General features: G+C 40.3%; 1 protein-coding gene across 2 annotated transcripts in view; it reads right to left on the bottom strand.

The window, feature by feature from the left end:
* The window catches only part of scaf1 (SR-related CTD-associated factor 1), a 101,069-nt gene that overhangs the window by 64,908 nt on the left and 14,675 nt on the right, over nt 1-21,486 (bottom strand). Inside the window, exons 2-6 of one of the 2 annotated variants that reach the window (XR_011908074.1) lie at nt 13,726-17,198; nt 13,238-13,320; nt 10,568-10,873; nt 10,337-10,465; nt 9,869-10,164 (exon numbers count right to left, since the gene is read on the bottom strand). Coding sequence is in view for 1 of the 2 variants with exons in the window: in XM_072369734.1 (XP_072225835.1) it covers nt 10,006-10,164; nt 10,337-10,465; nt 10,568-10,873; nt 13,238-13,320; nt 13,726-17,113 (4,065 nt within the window). In the remaining variant the exon portion in view is untranslated. Of the gene's footprint in view, nt 1-8,687; nt 10,165-10,336; nt 10,466-10,567; nt 10,874-13,237; nt 13,321-13,725; nt 17,199-21,486 lie in introns of those variants that run through there. The other variant, XM_072369734.1, reaches the window with a different exon arrangement.

Genomic DNA, 21,486 nt, shown 5'->3' with positions numbered 1-21,486 from the left:
CTGAGAAAACTCCCCCAAAATGCTTTCGTGGGCAAAGGTTGTTGTAAATTTCTCTTCTTTGATGTAGAATCCCCCATCTGGTATTTCCACACTGACCAGCCACACAAAAGAATGTTGCAGTCATTTAAAATCTTTTGTAGGCTTCCACAAAAATAGTTTGTATTAAATTCCACACTTGAGTTCGCTACACTTTGAACCACAGTTTCCACAGTCATAGTTCCACGAGCGATCCTCCTGCAGTGCTATCTTGTTTTGTAATTTATTCTTATTCCTAGTCATAGTTTATTTATTAATCCGGTAAGTTTTCATAGCCTTGTTTGTTCCTCCTTTTTGTTGCAACCTTTCATAGTCGCCTCCGTTAAAGGAGAGCTTTAAGTTAATCGTTAAAGTTTCATAGTGCCTCTGTTTTGTTAAGAGTGTGTCTTTTGTTAAATCCGCCTCGTTAGGAGAGTGTGCCTTTGTTTTGTTAAATTGTTCATAGCTTTTCTGTTTTCCTCCTGACGTGGAGAGTTTTTATGTTTTGTAACTTTCATAGCCCCGCTTGTCCTCTGCCATAGTTACTGAGGAGAGCGCTTAGGATTTCCATAGCCAGTTATTTTGTTCTGCCTGGATATCGTTCTGCCTTGCACCTCTGTGAATCCGGGAAGACCCTGCATCTGTGTCCTGAGTCCCCGAGAGTAACTGACAACAGTTATATTGCCCACTTATCACGTTATCTCTCTTTGGGTATAGTTGATTGTTCTTCTATCTTTCCTCCCCAACCATCAGTTGAGGTTACCCAGACACAGTCATAAATACCAGCCTCAGCCCTGTCCCCCTTAAAGTGCAGCTATCTCATTATAACAAGCCCACCATTGTAAAGAGGAATTTAAGAAAACAGGGCAGGGTGGTACCTTGCAGCTCGGTCATTTGCAGGTCATACACAGTAACACTCAATACAATGCATATAAGAATTAATTTTCCATAACATTCCTCCATTTTGATTATAATAACACCATACTATTAATAAACCCAAAAGAAACAAGGAAAATAATAACTTTATCTGTAAAAAAAAAATCAGCCTGCATTTACACACAATGTACGGTTTTACTCAACTATCTACAATAGTTTAATAACTCCCACTGTATAGGGTGTTTTATTGATGAAACAGTGTCACAATCAGGCTTGGACATCGAGTACTGTCTTTCAGTTGTTTTATTTTTCTTAAGCATTCCTGTTTCACACATGCTCCTAAACAGTAAACGTGCCGTTAGCCAGATAATCAACTGAAACGACACAAATACACAAAACCACATTAATGTGTGAACCGCACACCTACAGACCAAAATGGCTGTAGGCCAAAGAATCGCATCAAGAAGATCCAAAACCTGTGAGGAGTTCAGAATAGTTAGAACCTAATTTTCCATAACATCTGCATTTTTCAGCGTTCCTCTGGCAGAAGAATCTCAGTATTTATTTGCATTCACATATAGAGGTAAGAAGTACACTTACACCAGACTTCCCCAAGGTTTTAAACATGGATAGAATCTTATGCAATCAAGTGTGCTCCTCTGAGAGAAATGATGAAACAATCCAAAGACCAAAGATTGAAAGCACCACTGAAATGGACAAACGAGGCTAAGTTAGCCTTCGAAAGTTTGAAACAACATTTGCAGAAAGCACCAACACTGGCAACACCAGACTATGAGAAACCATTTTTCTTGTACGTCTCCAATAGACACAACATGTATGCTTCTGCAGTGCTGATGCAGGAAACGTGTAGTGGTCGCAGAAAACGAGCTATTGCTTACTATACTAAATTGGATAATGTTATGCAAGGCTGGCCACAATGTTATCAAGGGTTGGCAGCAGTGCAGTATGCTTATGAAAAAAAGTATCCACAATAACAGTTTATGCATCTTTTGACGTATCCAAATATGAGAATCCAGAAAGTGTACTACATCAAACCCTGCAGATGTCATTCCACTTGAATTTGAAGGAGAACCACATGAGTGTGTAGCAGAAACCACGAGGTACACTAAACTAAGACCTGACTTCGAAGCAACTCCACTTGTGGAGGCTGATGTTACCTATTTTGTGGATGATTCATGTTTCAGAGATCATTTGGGTAATCATGCAGGTAATCATGCAGGTTACGCAGTTGTGATACAAGAAGGTGGAGACGGTGAAAGTTGAGAAGTGTGAACAGCCATGTTCGGCACAGTTGGCTGAACTGAAGGCAATAACGGAAGCATGTATACTGGCAAAAGGTAAGGTTGCACATGTGTACACAGATTCTGCATATGCTCACGGTATTTTCTATTTGTTTGGAGCAGTTATAGCTGCAAAGGGTGGGCCGGCGTCATATAAATCTTATGGAATAAGAATGGGATGTCACTTAAGTTCATATGCGTGTAAAGGCAGATGAGCGAATACTTTTGGCAATGTTGTCTATCTGCCACATTTTACATCCAAAGTGCACTAAACCTCACATATATCATCACACTCAGCTCCTCAACACATTTACATGTCAATATTTTCTCATTGTCATAGCACCAGCCACTGGCAAAAGTTTCCCTCTTGGAGATATAACTCTAGCAGTGTTCACCTTATCTACTTCAAATGTGTGCAGGAGACCGATAACAAGTGGATAACACAACTTACAAAACTGTGAGATTGTCCATGGTGGTGGGGCAAATCACATCATGACAACAAAAGTAATTATAAATTGGTCATTGTTCTCATTGGAGAAGCACCAAATATACAGGGTGTAATCTCTTTGGCACCTTGAACAAATCTGTGTGCTTATATCCTACCAATGTATCCTCTGGAGGAACATTAGAACCCCAGACTCTATTATGAAGATCACTCAGGTGCCATTTACATTCAAGATTTGACCCCACCCACCTGGAATACGAACTGTTTGTACCGCTGCCGTCCAGGAAACGGTACAGGTTCATAAACTCCAGAACCACAAGGCTGAAAGACAGCTTCTTCCCAGGAGCTGTGAAAGTCATGTTCCAGAACATGTTCCATTACATGTTATGTTCCAGAAACATAACATGATTAAAAATGATGACAATTAAAAATCTTGAATGTAAATGGCACCTGAGTGATCTTCATGATAGAGTCTGGGGTTCTAATGTTCCTCCAGGATACATTTTGGTCAACGGTATAAAATCATATTATCCCTATTACTTGGCTCAGTGTGGGCAGGGTTGCTGCGGGTTGAGACCATTAATTACAGATTTTTGACATTCATGAACTCTACATTGGACTCCATTTCTACAATTAGACAAGAACTGAGAGTCTGAGATTAGTTTATCTTCAAAATAGAATGGTGCCTAAAAGTTAAAAAATACCGAATCCTAGTAATCATTTTAAATCTAACAGTATGCAACCACAATAACAAATGCAGCAAGCTCAGTTGGGTAGAGGCTTTACCCATAGCACTAATGACAATGAGATCACAGACTACCTCATGAGACGCTGACAGGGCAGTCAATGCATAGATTCTCTACGGGTACTCTGACTTCCTCCCACCAACACGTGCAGTAGGTTAATCTGTGTCTCTAAACTGACCCTAGGAATAGTTGTGAGCATGCATGATTGTTTGTCTCGTTTGTCTCTGTGTGGCTCTTTGATGGACTGGCGACTTGTCCAGGGTGTACCTCACCTCTCGCCCAATGGCAGCTGGGATAGGCTACAGGCCCCCACAACCCTGAATTGGATTAAGCAGGTATAGAAGATGGATGGATGGAAAATAAGATGAAAGGAAAAATGTGAAATAAAAGTCTGTTCCGTGGCACAGATAGGAAATTAATGTAGAATTTAAGTCTGCTGAAAAAAGGAAAACAATATGTGATTAATTGATGAATAAACATGCATTAAGTGAATCCACCAATCTATATAATAATTTAACACAGATTTTTTTTCAGTGTTTTATTGATTGACAAAGGGTGGCCAGGCCAGACCACCTGTATTAATTGGTAGTAGGTACAATAGGAGGGAAAAAACAGAGCAAATGGGAGAAACAGGCAGACTGGTGAAGCAGCAGGGGGACGAAGAAAATTATTTTGTTCACTCTGTACAAAGCTGGGTAAAAGGAAAAAAACCTTCATAATCACAATAGTATGTTGCAATGGTCATTTAGATCATGGTCATTGTATTTCTGTGTGAACAAAAGTGAACAGCATTTTGATAAACAGTTTGGATAATTATGGATTAAGGATTGTGCGCACGTTCCCATTGCAATGGAAAATTGATTCTTATATGCATTGTATTGACTGTTGCTCTGTAGAACCTGTAATGACCTCCTGCAAGATACAAACCTGTTTTTCTCTTTCCTCCTGATGGCATCGTATGCTTGTTATATGACAAAACTGCATTTTAAGGAGGATAGGTAGGGAAGATGGTACTTTGAGCTGTGTCAGTATAACCTTGGCTGTAGCTAGAAAGGAAAGATGGATAAAAACGCTCAACTATACCCAATGAGCGATGAAGTAACATTTTGCATTATAACTGAATTCCTTTTGCCTTAGTGGTCAGAGCAGCTCTGTACTTCGTACTGTGTTGTTCTCTCTTGCAAGATATTATTAAAAGCATCGTATCTCCTCAGAAAATAACTGACTATGTGCCTTACTAAAATTTCCACCACACCCATAGAGGTTCCACAAATGTAGCGACTCGGCCTTTCTTCCACTACACTTCAGGAGGACTGCAAAAAGGAATAACTTTTTACTCGATTAATTACCCTTTTACTTCGTTGGAGGAGAGGATACCTGTTGGACGAGCGGAATTTTGGACTTTCTGCAACCCTGCACCTGCAGCTTAGGAGGAGAAGAGTGTAACTACTGTAGCACATTGTAGCTACGTCCATGTCTGCATTTCAGATCATTTTTTGGACAGCCCGATAATAAAGAATTACAGTTGTCCAATCTTGAAGTAACAAATGCATGCACACGTTTTTCTGCATCACTCTGATACAGAATGTTTCTAATGTTGGCAATATTACAAAGGTGAAAGAAGGCATTCCTCGAAAGTTTTATATGTGCGTCAAAGGATAGATTCTGATAAAAAATAACTCCAAGGTTCCTCACTATAGTACTAGAAGCCAAGGAAAGGCCATCTAGAGTAACTATATTACTGGACAGTTTCTCCCTGAGTTTTGGATCCAAAGTCAACAACTGCAGTTTTGTCTGACTTTAGGAGCAGAAAATTCAGATCCTTATGTCTTTAAGACATACTTGTAATCTAATCAACTGATTGGTTTCATACATTGGTATAGCTGAGTATCATCAGCACAGCAGTGGAGTAACCTTTACTGAACTCTGATCATATCTACTGCCCTGTTTGACCCCTATGTCTTTTAATTTAGGTATCCCTGCAATCATTATTTAAATCTGTGCTGACATTCAATAATTTGCTTCTGTATATTGAAGGTTTCGCAAATTTTTCTATATTTAGTCTCATGAATTCCAAAGTATTTCACTGAGGATTCAATAGAAATATCATAGGCTTCTTTAAGATTGCTGTCATTTATAATTAAGAACTCAAATTTGCTGGATTAAGAATTAGACCTGATGCTATAGAGAACAAGTCAGACAGCTCTAAGATTTTAGGGATTTTTTAGAGATATAGTGGTGTTGTCAGTCAGCAGGCTGACAACATTCAGGTTTTCAACATTGTAATGTTTTTTATATGAAGTACCTATGTTTCTGCTGCGATGAAACCAAACTGGTGTTCTAGCATGTCAAATGCTTTGTTAAAGTCTTGGAATAGACCTTTGTCTTGTATTATATACTATTTTATAATATATGAATATTCATTAGTACCCGTCATTCTAACAGCTACTGTACAAATCTTATGTTATTATATTAATCTAATCTAATCGTATGTTATTGTACTAATTTTATGAATTTATCATTTTTCCTAACAAATTCTGTTTGTGATTACCTAATTATCAGGTGAAGTCTTTTTTAAAATCTGTTTGCAAACATATAGGGTTAATACTTTGTAATCGTTATCAAGTCTAATAGAATGATAATTATCTTCAACTAAACAAGCCATCCTTGTTTAGTTTGAGAATGAGTGTGATAACTCCTTGTTTCCTCTTTGCTGGTAGCGAGTAATTGATAATGTATCTAAAACCTTGGAAAAGAACATCCCAAAGAACATCCCAGAAGTGCACACTCTAGGACATGATTTATCTAATTTTAAGCTCTGGGAATATTTGTCTAATTTTACACAATTGACTCCTTTATGCAGTTCAGTTGTTAACCCTGCCTCACATTCCTCTTTCAAATCATTGATAGTGCAGTAAATAAAATCTTTAATTTCATAAAATAAAGGTTTACAATCTCTCAAGTTTTTGACTGAGAGAATTGATTTAATTCCCAATTGTAGTTGGATATGGGCATTCACTTCTTTATCATAAGAATTTTAATGCATGTTTATGTTTATGTTTATGTATTTAGCAGACGCTTTTATCCAAAAGCGACTTACAAATGAAGATATAATGTGCTGTGAAGATAATTTAAAAAAAAAAAAAATTTTAAATGGTTAATCGGGAAGACTATAGGTCAGACTATATGCCAGTACCCACCGGCAAATCACATCCTGGTCTTATCCATATGTGGCAATTCTATGGCAAAATATTACCACATTGACATCTAAGAAAACAAAGGAAATAAAAGGCAGTTAACTTTAACAGTGTTTCTCAAAATAAAAAGTTTACTTGAGAGTTCTCATCATCATGTAGACCTAAAGGCAAGTCCCTTTTTTAAAAACATTTAGTTAACAGTCCTTGAATAATTAACATTTCACCTCATCATTGCTCTTGTGTGTAATGCCATTGTACTGGGCTTAATATTAAGCATAAAACCATGCAAGGTTAATTCCATCTGTACCAACATCACAAACAATATGTAAACAGTGTTACCACATAAGAATTTATGGATTAGCTTCATGGCTCTTACACTGAGGTTTTCTCAAATTATAATAGTGGAACCATCAATTACAACAGCTTGCAAATTTAGCACTCATCCAGCTGATAGTCTTTAGTGAAGTCCTGAGCCAAGCAGAGTCCTTTCCCTTTGCAGACAGGAGAATTTTTCATTTCTTTCCACACAGCATCTTGGTGAAGTCTTGTTTTGAAGATGGCAATGAAGTTCAGCTCCACCCTTTTTGCATGATTGCAGAGCTTTCCTTAAGTTGTTTATCAAAGTCTTCCAACGTATTATCCAGGCATTTTATGGTTACCAGTGAGGGCTCATATTCTGTAGCCATCTTTTTCATTTGGACTAGGGCACACAGATTCTTGCTGACTGAAAAATCCAGTTTGGCATATTTTGTATCTCCCATCAACTGTTTGAAAACTCACTGTATTATAGAGAGGAGATACATATTCTAAAATTGAATACTTGACGTTTGAAGACACACTGTGATATAAGCAATGATTTTTGTGGCAAAACAAAAATAGAGCGGGACACATCTGCCACAATTTGTATCTCTGCTTAGTTATTGTAAAGAAAGACAAAATAAACTACATATTTACTACAATAACGTAAGATTATCTTAATTATGTGCATATAAAACATTTGATTTGCATTATAGAGAGGGGATATGCATTATGGCAAACTAACTTTCTTTGAAAAAACAATCTTCACTAGAGCAATGTCGCTTGAGCTGACCTATATGTAAAACAAAACAACTGATGTTTGAACATAGATTAGGCTTCATAGAGAGTGGTATGACTGATTATATGTCCAATTTGGCCATATGCAATTTTAAGCTAAATGCTATAATTATTATAATTATTTGCCCTTTATGGTGGTGGGATTTTCTATCAGTATTGCTATCTAAAATGGATTATATTTTACAATGGAAATGTGGAGTAAAGGTATAAAATACTCTGTCCAGTTCTACATCTATCTATCTATCTATCTATCTATCTATCTATCTATCTATTCTGTACCCAGTAAACCAGCTGAGCCATCCAAATTATAATAATTATCTTGACAAGAGAGTAGTGCAATTCTGAACCTCTCAAAGTTTTATTGGATCCCGCCTCTTGACAGTGTTTGATCATATAATAGACATCATGATAGGCTTAGAATATAATACCGTTAGATAATCATGCAAACTGGGCTTTTCCAGGAAAAATGGCAATAATAAAATTTTGCAATAATAATCCGTGCACACGGATTTCTAACGTTTTATTTATTTACTTTTCCTTCTCCTGCACCATCAAGATTTTCACAACAACTGAGAAATATCCACAACTATTAGGTTGTTCTGACAAGTTATTGGAGACGTGCACCCTGGAACGGTGTAGTTAAGTTATCGGTGTGCCAGTCAGTTGTTGATCTTCTAGTCTACTTTCTGACATCACACAAGAACTCTAGGCTGGAATGTGTTGATTTTCTATGGTAATGCTACATTTGTCTTCATTGCTCTAAAGTTTTCTTAGCTTTTTCATTTAATTCAATCACAGAACCGGTGCCTCACAGGGTTGGAGGTTCGATTCCCGGCTGGGGCCTCCTGTGTGGCGTTTGCATGTTCTGCAGCAGCAGAGAAGTACTGCTTGTTCTATTAATGGTTTTTATAACAAATCCTATAATTTATGAAAATAAAGATTTTCAAGGCACACTTTCTAAATTATATGCAGTTATAGATACACGATGCAAGAAATTGTATCTCAGACCGGACCAAAACAATAATTTTTAAATGAAAACATCTTTCAAAATATACAGTATACAAATTTGAACGAAGAGCAGAAGTTGAGCAATCAAAGCTGACTTCCACAAATTGAACTTTTTCCAAAGCACACTTGTATTCAAATAGCCCATTTGGTTAAAAGAGTATTTTAAGCAGGGATACACAAGCTTGGATGTAGCCTACTTATAAGAGAAAAAATGAGAATTCATACCTCTGTTTTGATACCTTTCTAAGATACAAGTGCTGAAATGTGCATTCTCCTCTTAATTTGTCCACAGTCACAGGGAGAAGACAGCCTAATGGCTATGCAATCAGCCATTCCCACACACATCTATCAAATTCATTTTGCTGACTTGTTACCTTGCAAAATATAAATCCTAAGATACTCAGCCTCCTGTGTCTGAATTTGTAGGAGAACCATATACATAGTTTTCAATTCCCCATCAGATACCGTTCACCTTCTTTTTGTTGGATGGAAGGCTCAAATATGTATCAAATTCATGCTGCCTACTTGCCACCTTACAAGATGTAAGTCCTGAGGTTCACTTCTGCTGCATCAGATTACCACCTTAGACAGAAATGAGGCATCTTTGAAATTCATACTAACTTGTAACATCTTATACTTAAGTCATAAGATTTTTATTCTGCTTTGTCTTAATTTGCCGATTATAAATAAATCATTGCGATATCTGGAAATTATGCCACTGAATACTGTTTTCTCTGCGAATCCCCTGATTCCTCCATGTGTTTCAGGCTCTTAAGCCGTTGTTGGGACATTTACACTTTGAGAGTCATTGAGGTCACATGTTTATATTTGGTTGGTCAAGTTATTTTATAAAGAGATTTTATAACATTGTCAACCTCAGTAACACATGCATAAAATACAGACAACAGAAGAACTCAAAGGTTAAAATTCAGTTGTACAACTCACTGAAAGCTTACGCTTGCATACAGCCTGCAAAGAGACAGGCAGATGATGGGAAAATGGAGGGTATCACATCACCCCTCAGCCTAAACTAAAGAAAATATTTTAAAAGATATTTATTGCAAGGTTGTGTATTGAATCGTAGTATTTCACACAAGACTGCTTCCTGAAACTATTCATGATACAAACTATAGAGATATATTTACAATTAGAATATAGAAATACAGGAACAGAACTCTATGATACATGAAAGTACAAACAAAATGGCCTTTGAAAACAATAAAAATATTAGATGAAAACAATCAGTTGACAGTTTGGATGGTCAGCCCTTCTGGGCTGTGTGAGTGGAACAGTCAAGAAAGAAAAAAAAGAAAGAAGTCTCATCAGGCAGAGGAATGTAGTGTTCCTTGCTCCCTGTCATCCCTCTCTTCCTCATCCATTTTACGACCATGTTTCCGAAAGTACTTGTAACGTTGGACATACAGCTTCACAAGGTTGCTGACTTTGACTGGGTTGATTTCTCCAGTACGACTGTGGCAGATCTGAGTGAATAACAGTTTGGATTAGATAGACTGTATCAACTGGTGGACATTGTTCTGCATTTTGTTCAAGTGGGTACACAGAAAGACTATCTATAACTGTGTATTTGTAGATTGTAAGCACTACTCAATATCTCAGTTTTAACAAACATTGGTTTTGTGTGCTGAGACTGACCTTATGCACAGCTTTCCTGAGGATGTCTTTGTACTCATCTTTGTTGATGTCTTTGCGCTGATAGTAAGGTTTGATAGCAAGCTTCACTTCCTCTACAGCCCGCTCTTGCGTGTGCAGCTTCTTCAGATACTGAATAATTATGCAGCAGTCATGTTAAAATAATAATCACAATCACATAACAGTATTAAAGACGATAGTAATACAATATCTAGTCATGACTTTCGGCTGTACCTTATCTGGATCTTTGCTCTCATTGTCCCATCCTGTCTCACCAGTGCTCCCAGTCAATCCTGACAGTCCCACAGACATGACAGAGGGTGGGGTCTGTGCACATCCACCACCTATTGAGGGGTGTACGTGAGAAGGTGGAGTTTTGGTGCAGCCAACCAATGGGAGAGAGCTGTGGAGCATGAACTGGGCTGGGCTAAGACCAGGAGGAGGTGGCAAAGCAGGAGGGGGAGGGATCTGTGAGGATGAGGACGCTGAGGAAGGAGGGGCGTGCTGCTGGGATTGGCTTGGATTGGTCTGTGAGAAGATCTGCTTGAGAGAAATAGTACAAATCAATAGCCATCCAAGTTGTTTTCTTACTAAAACCATTTCATTAAAAGTTTTTTGGGACATCAAAGACAGACAACACTCAGATTGAAAATAAGGGGTTTCAGTACATTCTATTTGAGATGTCAAAAAAAAGAAGAAGAAACAATACTTGTCGACTAATTGACACTGAAAATTCCAATCTATTAATTTGTAGTAGTATTGATACTAAGAGAGCAATCTTCTCATTCTCCAGTTGACCAACAACTTCACTGCACCACTGCAGACAGGCATACAGCCCCTCTCCTTATAAGCATCTGGACACATTTTAGTTCACTAAACACTGAGATGGCTCCTGTCACAGACACAAAATTAGATTAACATTAATTTTATTGTTCTAAGAGCTTCAGAGTGCAAACACTTTGTTACATTTTGCGACTATTATTAAATATATTGCAACAATATTTTACAATTAGGCGTAATAGTAGGACTTAGAAATATATCTCAAGGATGTGTGAGGGAGTGACCATCTTTGTGTGTAATTTTTTGTTGATTGTGGGGCTAACTAAGACTGCACAGGTTGTCATCCACTTCTGTTAGCAGCTAACTGTTGCAATTGCTTCACTTGGCCCTTTGACCTTGGTTGTATTTTTAAGAAGAAATAAGCATTTTGATCTTCCTACAACATCCTCATGTAACATCCTGTAACACCAGCCCTAAATTATTATTGAGGATTGGATCCGGGGCAGCAGGCAAAAAAAATCTTCTCCCTCTGACAAGAAACGGTCGCACACTTTTGAAGGTAAATTTATTGTAAAATTGTAAAGTGCTATGTATTTCTGTTGTTGAGACTCAATATTTACTGGGATAACCACATTGGAACTAAATGTTTAAAGATGATAATAAAGAGTACTTCCTTGTATACAGAAAACAGCTAGGAAGAGATTTCCAGCAGAATAACGGTGACGGATGTGTGGTCAGGGACAGAGTCTTCAAGATGAAACGGGAACTAGAGTGAAAGGAGGCAGAACATAGCCAATGAACTAACCTCACACCCTCCCTCGACCCACAGCTTCCCCACGACACTTCTACAAACCCTGGTTCTGCACACCCTGGTGAAAATCAGGGATGCTACCTCCACTTCCAAAGACAGAGAGGCTTACTCTACAGCCAGAGTATCTGTCCAGGGTCATTAAGGCAAAGATCAACGGCCACTTCATGGACTCAAGCGACACGCAGCGCATGTGGCAGGAAATTCACACCATCACTTACTACAAGCCCACATGCCAAGCCTGCAGCAGTGACCACCTCCCTGCCATATGCACTGAGCAATTTCTTTGCATGTTCAGTGCAGGGAACCAGCGAAGAAGACCACCACCTCACCGAACAATAAGATACTTAGTTTGTTTACCATGAACATCAAGAAGGCTCAGGAGCTACCCAAGGAAAGTGGCGCGCCCAGACAACATACCTGGCTGTATACTTAGGGAACGTGCCAACCAGCTATCAGATGTTTTCACAGATATTTTCAACACATCCATGACCACAGCAATGGTACCTGCATGTTTCAAAACCAGCAAGATGCCAAAGAAGTCGACCGTGTCCTATCTTAATGACTAACAGTCAGTACACTCGCACCCATCATCATGAAATGCTTTAAGAGGCTGATATCGAGGCACATGAAAGCACAACTACTGAACTATCTTCCGTTTGCATACTACATAAACCAGACCACAGACAGCTCCATTTCCACTGCTCTCCACCTGTCCCTCTCCCAACTGGACAAGAAGGACACCTACGTCAGAAAGCTTTTCATAGACTTCAGTCTAGCATTCAACACTGGCATCCCTCAGAATCTGGAAAGGAAGCTGAACCTGCAAGGCATGAACACTTCCCTCTGTAACTAGATGCTGGACTTTCTGATGGACAGGCCTGAGTCTGTCTTATAGGACGCAACATCTCCAGGGTCGTCAGACTAAGCACACCTACACGACTAATTATAGGAATTTGCTGTTAATAACCAAGCAAAAATATTTTTAAAAAAGTAAAAGTGTTTCAATTTCTACAGAGGTAAAGCAAAGGCAGGATGATTTGAAGTTTAAGTTCAGTTGTGACAAGGATGTTGATACAAGATAGCTCAAGTTTGACCTTTGACTGTGGCACTGAAATGTACTGCAAATCTGAACTGCTCACTGAGTGAAATATTCTTAACCAAGGTTAACCAAGTTAAATATACACTGTCAAGCACAGAATAGTAATTTTTTTTCATAACAATGTTAATCTTAAAACAAGATAAAAACATTTCTTTAAAAATTAAAACTGCAGGGTGGAGACTTAAGACAACATCTCTTGCTCAGATTATCCCACCTGGTTTGTTGCTTGAATTAACTCTTGCGCTTTTGCTCTACTGGCAATATTGGCCTCCTCCATTTTGAAGAGTAGAGCAGTCACTGAAAGGAGGAAAGATTAGGATCATTATCTTTAAAATCAGGAGTTGTACTAATAGGGCTACACATCTGTGGATAAACATACATTGCCAGTCAGTGCAGTTTAATGTAATATTGACATCCCCCGTAACCTACAAGTCTGTACATCATAGTGAGTTAAGAAAATAATAGGTCACAGCTAAACTTTTGAATGACCTAAATGCCAAGTTAGGTCTTCCAAAATAATGGAAAAACAACAATAAAGAAAAACACATGAAGTACAGAATTATTTTCAAAAGCTAGCATGAGAAAGAAATGGACTGATATGAGTAGAAGATGTATTAACTTAATAACAGTTAGCCCACTGAAAGTGCAAATGTTTCACAGTATTCATGGCAGACTTCTGTACAGCTTTCAAGGAAAACTTACATGCTAAAACACCACCAGTTGTGCAGTCCACCCCAGTTTGCAGACTCCAGGGGAGGGCAGTTGCTGCTAGAGGGGCAGGGGGAGGAGGAGGCTTACTTGCAGATGAGGAGGACACTGAGGATAAGGTGGAGGGGTCTGATGAAGACAGAGAAACAGAGAGGGAAGCAAGACTGCAGCTTGCTGATGAAGATGAGCAAGGAGGTGAGGCCAGAGATTTTAGTGTATCATCTGGAGGTGGGGGCTTGGCAGCTGGCGTAGACAAAGCATTGCCAAGACTAGCTCCATGGGAAGTGGGTAGGCTGGATGGACTGTAGGCGAGGGGAGTGGGGCTGGTCTGAATTGGATGATCATCAGCTGGCAAAGAAGGGTCTGGTGTCTTACAGCTACTGTCCACGGTCTGAGAGTCTGGTGAAGACTCCCTGGTGTCACGCAAAGACACAATAGATGGTGGGGGTGTGTGTGGAGGAGAAGTTGGGGGCGGGAGCACACTGGTGGAGGAGGATGTAGAGGAGGATGAGGAACAGGGTGTAGGGTCGGGCTGGCCAGTTTGTGGACTGACTGACTTGCTTCCCTCTCCACCAGCTGACTGAACATCAAAGGAGGACCCACCCCAGCATTCAGATATAGCTTTTGTTTGGCTGCCATCTCTATCTGTCCTTCTTACAGTTCCACCTTTCTCTCTAATCTTCTTGACCAAGCGACGGCGGCGCTTGGTTACAAGAGATGATGAGGGAGAGGATGCAGAGGAGGAGGTGGATGTGATGGAGTTAGGTTTTGTTTTCTTGGATTTCAGTTCTGAAGGACTGGTTAAGGATGATGGTGGTGCAGCCACCACTTTACTACGACCACCCAGTAACAGTGGCTCTGAGCAAGGTTTGAGGAATGGTGACCTGCTTTCATTGTCTCTACAGAAGACTACTGCAATTGAGCCACCCACCACTGAGCTCCCAGTAGCCCCTCCTGTACCTCCTGGCCCTAGAAGGTCCATGCTTAGCTTTCCAGAACCAACTGAAGCCCCTGTGGTGCTGCTCACTCCCTCACGCACTAGCACAGACACTTTTGACTGAAGCTTACCTTTCCGACTACTGCTACTCTCTTTCTTGGATTTAACAGAACGATTAAAATCCTTTCTACTGCCTTTGTCGCGGTCTTTGTCTTTTCCCACTTTTCTTGCACGTTTAACTAGGGGGAGGCCTGATGAGATAGAGGCGGAGCCGGAGGTGACCATTAGCGAAGAGAGGCATTTTCTTGTGGTTCTATTGGAGGAGGATTCAGATTTCTTTAGTGTGTAAGACTTCTTTTTGGGGCGATTTTGCTCCGTCTTGGTGGTAGTTTTAGCTTTAGGGCTGGGGATTGGTGGTTCTGGAGGCAGAGGTGCAGGAGGTGTATCCTCTAAAGAGGGGTAGTCTGAATCCAATGCTTCACCATCCAATGACAACATGTCAATTTCCAACTTATCTGAGTAGCGGTCTGACATGTAGCTGTGATACCTTGGCGGTGAGAGCGACTGTGATTGGCTGTGACAACTTCCTTGGTCATCCACGTCTCCAGTTAAGTTCCATTTTCTTTTCTTTCTCTTGTAAGGATCAACAACCTGCGTAGAACGACAGGGAGATGATGGGGTGAGTCTTGGAGAGCCAGGTACAGTGGTGGTGGTAGTAGTGGTAGTGACTGTGATGGTTCGCTTTATAGCAAAGAGGTCAGACCCATTGAGGTCTTGTATAGATGGAGGGACAACAGGACGGCCATCCCGTCGGCGTTCCCTCTCGTGGTGTTTGTCTCTACCACCTTCCCTCTTTTCCCTATTTCTTTTGGACCTCTTTGACATGCCCCGCTCTCTGCTGTTTGAATGCCTTTTCCCCCTTATGTCCCTCTCACTTTTTCTAGAACTAGATTCTGGTACCCTTTCATTTCTTCTATGGCTAATGCTTCGATGGTGATCTCGCTCTCTGTCTCTAGCTCTGCCTTTACCTTTATCCCTGCCTCTTTCCCTGTCTCCCTCTCCAATTCTGGCTGTATCTCTTTCCCTGTCTCTGTGTCTTTCCTCCGATAAGCTAGAACAAGAGCGCCTAGAGTGGCCCCCTTTTCTTAAAGAGTTGCTGGTTCGTGAGACCTCTGGGCTACCGTGCTGTCTTTTCTTCCTCCTTGGACTATTGCTCCTGCTGTTCTTCCTTGCTTTAACCTCTTTCCCAGCTTTGTGTTCTCGCTCCTTTTCTTTGCTCCTCTCTTGATCTCCTTCTTTGCCTTTCCTTTTCTTTTTTCTTCGAACCTCCTTTTCTCCAGCCTTCCTTTCCTTGCTTTTCTGTTGGCTGCGGTCCTTGGAACCCCCAGAGGACTTGTGGTTCTTGCTGTTTTGCTCGACAGGTGGTGTTACAGGGGAAGAAGATGAAGAAGGTTGAGGAAGGGAGGGAGGCAGCAGTGGCTGAGGAGAGAGGGAGGAAGAAGCAGGAAAGGACAGATATCTTTCCTTTCTCCTGTTGACAAGTTTCTTTCTCAGATCCTCCACTCTAACCACAGGCTCATCCTCAAGTTTCCCGTCATCCTTCCAGTTTGCCTCAGTGCACACAGACACAAATTCATCTCCATCAAGCACCCGGAGAATGCGCTCTGGGTTTGATCCAAAGTAGGAGATATCTGGAGTATTTGGGGACAGCACTTCGGCAGCAGGTCTCTTGGTTCCATCTCTGTCTACAATTCCGACTATCTCTCCCTCCTCGATCTCAGAATAATCAGAGTCAACTTTCTCCATCGGTCCTCTAGCTTTGGTGGTGCTACTTTCCACTCTTCTCCTCTGAGGTAGTTGGGTTGTCTGACTTGGCAAGTCAGTCAAGGTGTCTGTGGAATCTGGAGGTTCTTCCCCTTTCTGTCCATCGTTTACCTCAGCATTTCTTCTCATTATCCTCCCTTTGTCAGTTCTGTCATCCACATCTGATGCCGGAGAGCCAGTGGGGTCAAAAGGGTCATATTTCTCCCCTTCCCCTTGCTCACCCTCTGTGCTTCTTTCCCCATCAGTTGTGTTGAAAGAATTATGCATCTCCCTTTTCTTGCCATCTTCTTCAAAATCAACACTTTGCTTCATTGGCATTTGAGTAAAGTAATCCAAAGAGGTGGCATAGGAGGAAGGTTTGGCAAGAGACTGAGTAGCTAAAGAGGTGGAAGAGGAGGACACCCTGCCCACCCCTTTCTGACTTTTTACAAGGTCTTGATAAGCTGAAGACTTGGCATAGAATAGGGAGGATGTAGACAATGGCGAGGACGGCCCAGAAAAAGGAGATGATGGAAACAAGGTAGGTGAGAAGGTAGGAGGGTGCTGGGAATTCTCTCCAAATCTTCCAGCGGAGGAGACAGAAGGCTTCCTTTTGAAGCCTGGTGTTGGAGTCAAGTCCATGAACTAGGAAAACTGTCCACGTAGAAGCCTTTGGAAATTGGAGGATAGAAGGCCTTACGTGACAAAAAAGGTTCCAGGAGAAAACCTAGTAAAAAAAAAAAAAAAAAAAAAAAAAAAGACCAAATAGACAAGCATTAATGTTTGTAAGAAAATAATACTTAAGACTTCACTTAAGTCTTGAATATTGAATATAGAAATGATTAAGAACATGTTGTATGAAGTTAAACAAACTACAGAACCATAAGCCAAAACCAGAAAAAGAGTAAGGGGGGTCATCTAACCTTATTGTAAGTAAAGAGAGAAAGATGAGACTGAATATTTGAGAATACATAACTCCTGGAATAAATGTAGGATCTTTGTCATGTTGGTAGGGCTGAGCAATATGACAACATATTATAAAGAATTTATCTTCCTTATGGATTGATCTCCATCAAGGTACAGAAGTGATTATACTATTGATGTCTATGTGTATGACATATTTTTTAATAGTACTCAATACAACTGTATTTACAGTTATATCCATATTTACAACACACATAATTAAATAAGCAAATTTATGCCATCATTTTTCCTGTCACACCCACATTAACATCTTTATCAGCTGACAGTCTGCTACATTCACTCTAAAGATTTCAGTTAATTCCATTTTTAATTACCATTTTGGTAAAACTGTCTCTATAATTCTCCATATCCATATCTTGAGTGTGCCTGCAATGGTGCAAGGTCTTCTTCTCTCTGCCTGCAGCAGAAATAGGCAGCCTAAAATTTCTATATTTATTTGCTAGGTGCTTTCTGGATAAGGAGTTATCTAAAAGGCTCCAATATTGCAACAGAAGCCTTCAGGTAGCAACAGTAGAACTCAACAAGCCCAATGCACATATTTTTTCTGTGTATCTGTGCATATAGCATGGAGGGGCTGATGTAGCGTGAGTGTGTGTGGACCTATCGCCAAAGCAAGAAAGAGAGGCTGAACAGATGCGCTGCACACAGCTCTACAGGAAAGAAATAAGTTGCTATTTTGGATTGCAAAAAATTACAAAGTAACCAATTATCTTAATAGTTTAGGAGGATAACAGAAGTTCATTCTCAAGTCTCTTTCACAAATGCATTATCAAGCCAGCACATATTGTGTGGAATTATTGAGACTGAACGGGGGTCGAAGTCTATCCACCACCAAAACGCCTCTGAGCTGGCAAGAAGGAAAAGAGGCGAAAGTATCCGGCCTCGTATGTGCTTGCACTAATCAAGCCAGCATGATGGAATTTGCCAGTCTAACAGAATCAGGTAAGTGGTGCTCAAAATCCTGACACTGGGTAGATGAGTGTCATTACAGCATTATGGGACTGAGCCTCCTCAGTTGGGGTCTTTTCCTTCTCTCACTCGCTCTCCTGCCCTGCAGGTAGCTCAAACAATTCATCAGATGTTAGAAAACCAGGGCATACTAATAAGAAGTGGCCACTGAAACAAGATATTCATGGACTAGAGTTGAGAATATCACATCAGTGGAATGCTACCATATCAGGAATCCCAGTCAGAAGGGATATAGATATGGGACTAATGAATAGATTGATCAATCAATCAACATTTATTTATATAGCACGTTACAACAACCAGAGATTGACCAAAGTGCTTCACAATTCCAGAAAACAACAAAAAGGTGAGCCACAGCTTCAGTGAAAAGCCAGTTTAAATAAATATGTTTTTAATTTGGCTTTGAACTGAGGTAGGTCAGTGGTGCTACGTAAATCAGAGGGCAGCGTATTTCAAGATTTCGGACCTGCCACAGTGAAAGATTGGTCACCCCACTGCTTACACCTGGACCGGGAACCTCCAGTAGATGCTGACCAGCAGAGCGGAGAGTTGTGCCAGATTGGTGAAGCCTCAGAGTTTGCATTGAAAACAAATAAGGTTTTAAACTGGATCCTAAATTTTACAGGTAGCCAGTGGAGGGAGTAAAGTACAGGTGTGATGTGGTCATGTTTACAGGTGTTAGTTAGGAGCCTGGCAGCAGCATTTTGTACCAGTTGTAGGCGGTTGAGAGATGTTTGGCTCAGTCCGATGTACAGTGTATTGCAGTAATCTAACCTTGAGCTAATAAAAGGCATGGATTGCTGTTTCCAGGTCACAGCAGCTCAGAAACGGCTTAACTTTTGCAAGGAGGCGAAGCTGAAAGAAGCTTGCCTTGTGCCTCTGCTGCATTAATTTGTGGGTCAAATTTAAGATTGGAGTCAAATTTCTCTCACAGATTTTTAAATGCCCGCATTTAACTCATCGTTCATTCTGCTGAAGCAGACATGTTGAAGATGATGCCCCAAGAAAGCAAAATCAGGTTTCCAAAAGAGGAAACGAGGGAAAACAACTGCTGACCAACTTCTTTCCCAAGAAAGGTGAGCCCAAATGTGAAAGCATATAGCCTACATAAATGAACTCCTGTGGTTACAAAATGCTTCAATACCACCGCGATTGTCAGTGCTAAAACTGCGGAAATCCCAGAGATGCTTGGCTACACGATTAACAACACAAGGAATAGTATCACCCATTGAGAGGAGGGTTGGAGGCAAAGATCAAGGCAGCACGGAGAGAGGGTAGTCATCTATCAAAGATTGGCGGCTATAGCTCGGGAGAAAGAACAGTCGCCCACCAATCGGAAGGTTCTCCCGGGCCACATGTCATAGCATCCATGGGCAAAACACTGAACCCCATGTTGCCTAACGATGCATCCATCCGTGTATGAATGTGCGTGAATGAGTAGGACGCACGTAGTTATGCATAGACTAACATATGAGTGTGTGTGAATGGTAGAATGTGGCATGTCGTGTTAGAAGTGCTTTGAGTGGTCAGCCTATATAAGTAAAGTCCATTTACAAGAAAGCCTAAAATGCAACACCACTGGAATGCTTGGAACTCTACAAATTCAATAAAACACTAAGAGCCTTCATCAAGAGCTCAATAGAACAGTGGAAGACCACCCTGGAACCAATTCAAAGCCAACTGCAAAAGTTACCATTATGTGTGGCATCCGTCAAAGAGAAGCTCTTTCTCTGCTGCTGTTCCATATAGGCCTGAACATCCTCAGACAGATCATCTGCACTTCAATTAAGTTTTATTTATATATTGCCAAATCACAACAAATGTAATGCACTTCAATTACACAGTCCAATTCAAACCAATCATAATCAAATTATTGTAGCCAGTCATTATCCAATATAATCAAATTGATCAAAATCCAAATCCGTTCAATTTATACAATGTCAGTTTAAAAGAAAACTGCCTAACTAAAGAGACCAACTGATCAAATTGCAACTTCTGTGGTAGAATGATATCATATACCGGCAGGATGATCATATAATGAAGGGGTTGAACTACCAGAAGGTAACAACGCAGATGCTCAGGACAGCTATAAATACCTTGGAGTCCCACAGGCAAATGTCAACCATGAAGAAGCCACAACGAATTCTGTCACAACCAGGAAGTCTACAAAATGCAAGGCAGGTCCTAAATAGTAATCTGTATGGAAAGAAAAAAGTTTGAGCCATCAACATATATGCCCTGCCAGTTATTAAATATCCATCTGGTGTAATAACGTGGCCGAAAGAAGGGGACAAGAGGCCACTGATATCAAGGAGGCTGGGGGCTAGTGAGCATTAGAGTCACTATCCAAGAAGACACAACAAAGATCCAGTAATACATCAAGAAAATGGCTGCAGGTGATAAACTGCTAAGTGAATGCTACATGTAGCTGAAACAGAGAGGAGCAACCATCATGAAGGGATAAGCAAGGTACCCCACAAAAGTGTATTTTGTCCCATCTTTGTCTCTTGATTGTACATCAACCACTGATACAATTGAACAAATATTTATTGACTACTTTTGAACTTAGATGATTCTTGAAGTCCAGACTGGCAGAGGTGACTTTGTGAACTGTCGTGGTACAACATTTTTAAGAATACAACCTTAAACATCATTACTTCACTAGATATGCTGCCAACTATGCAAAATATCTGGGAGAGGAGAGAAAGAAATGAGAGAACACTTAAGAAAAAGTATACCTAAGAAACAAAATATCTTCAAGAAAGGAAGCAATGAAGATGATGCAGCAGTCAAAGCAAGTTACGTGGAAAGTGAGATTGCTAAGGCGGGACGGAAGGTGAATTTGTCAATAAGTGCATGCTACAGGCTGCAGACAGTATGCCCAGAAAAAAAGGGGGTCAATTCCGTAACATTTGCATTTCAGCTAACACAATGACAGAACAGATAACAGAATTATCAAGTGACAAATATGATCACTTTGCTAAAAGTTGCCATGCATACTCAATGGCTCTTGATGATTGCACAGACATTAATGACGCCACACAGCTCGCCATATGTTTGTG

This window comes from Leuresthes tenuis, unplaced genomic scaffold (genome assembly GCF_036924035.1).
Source record: "Leuresthes tenuis unplaced genomic scaffold, fLeuTen1.0.hap1 SCAF_17, whole genome shotgun sequence".
In the NCBI taxonomy this organism is placed as follows: domain Eukaryota; kingdom Metazoa; phylum Chordata; class Actinopteri; order Atheriniformes; family Atherinopsidae; genus Leuresthes; species Leuresthes tenuis.
The sequence above is the reverse complement of the archived record's forward strand: the minus strand, read 5'-3'. Positions and strand labels throughout refer to the sequence as shown.